Consider the following 522-nt stretch of genomic DNA (forward strand, 5'->3'; position numbering starts at 1 on the left):
CCAGGTAGTAATGTGATGAAATGGTTTGGGCCTGCACAGCAGAAACTCAGTGTCCTGGGTTTCACACTCATACAAGTTATCATATGCATCCTCTGGCTGACAATCTCTCCTCCTTTTCCATTCAAGAATTTTAAAGAATTCAAGGACAGAATTATATTACAGTGCGCTCTGGGCTCAGCTGTAGGCTTTTGGGCTGTACTTGGGTACATAGGACTTCTGGCCATGTCATGTTTCATTCTTGCTTTTCTGGCTCGGAAACTGCCTGATAATTTCAATGAAGCCAAATTTATCACCTTCAGCATGCTGATATTCTGTGCAGTATGGATCACCTTTATCCCAGCGTATGTCAGCTCTCCTGGGAAGTTCAGTGTTGCTGTGGAAATATTCGCTATACTGGCTTCCAGCTTTGGACTGCTGATTTGTATTTTTATTCCAAAATGTTACATTATCTTACTGAAACCAGAAAAAAATACAAAAAAGAATATGATGGAGAACACCAAAATCTTTCTGAAAATGTAAAAT

The 522-nt window shown here is 39.8% G+C and overlaps 1 protein-coding gene across 1 annotated transcript; it reads left to right on the forward strand.

The window, feature by feature from the left end:
• Positions 1-9: 9 nt before the first annotated feature.
• On the forward strand, positions 10-515 carry LOC121940604 (vomeronasal type-2 receptor 26-like; the record flags this gene model as incomplete). Its single annotated transcript, XM_042483331.1, has 1 exon — positions 10-515. A coding segment is annotated over one exon (506 nt), but the record flags the coding sequence as incomplete, so codon positions are not given.
• Between the last annotated feature and the right edge of the window lie 7 nt (positions 516-522).

Source organism: Plectropomus leopardus, unplaced genomic scaffold, assembly GCF_008729295.1.
Source record: "Plectropomus leopardus isolate mb unplaced genomic scaffold, YSFRI_Pleo_2.0 unplaced_scaffold90952, whole genome shotgun sequence".
Classification (NCBI taxonomy): Eukaryota; Metazoa; Chordata; class Actinopteri; order Perciformes; family Serranidae; genus Plectropomus; species Plectropomus leopardus.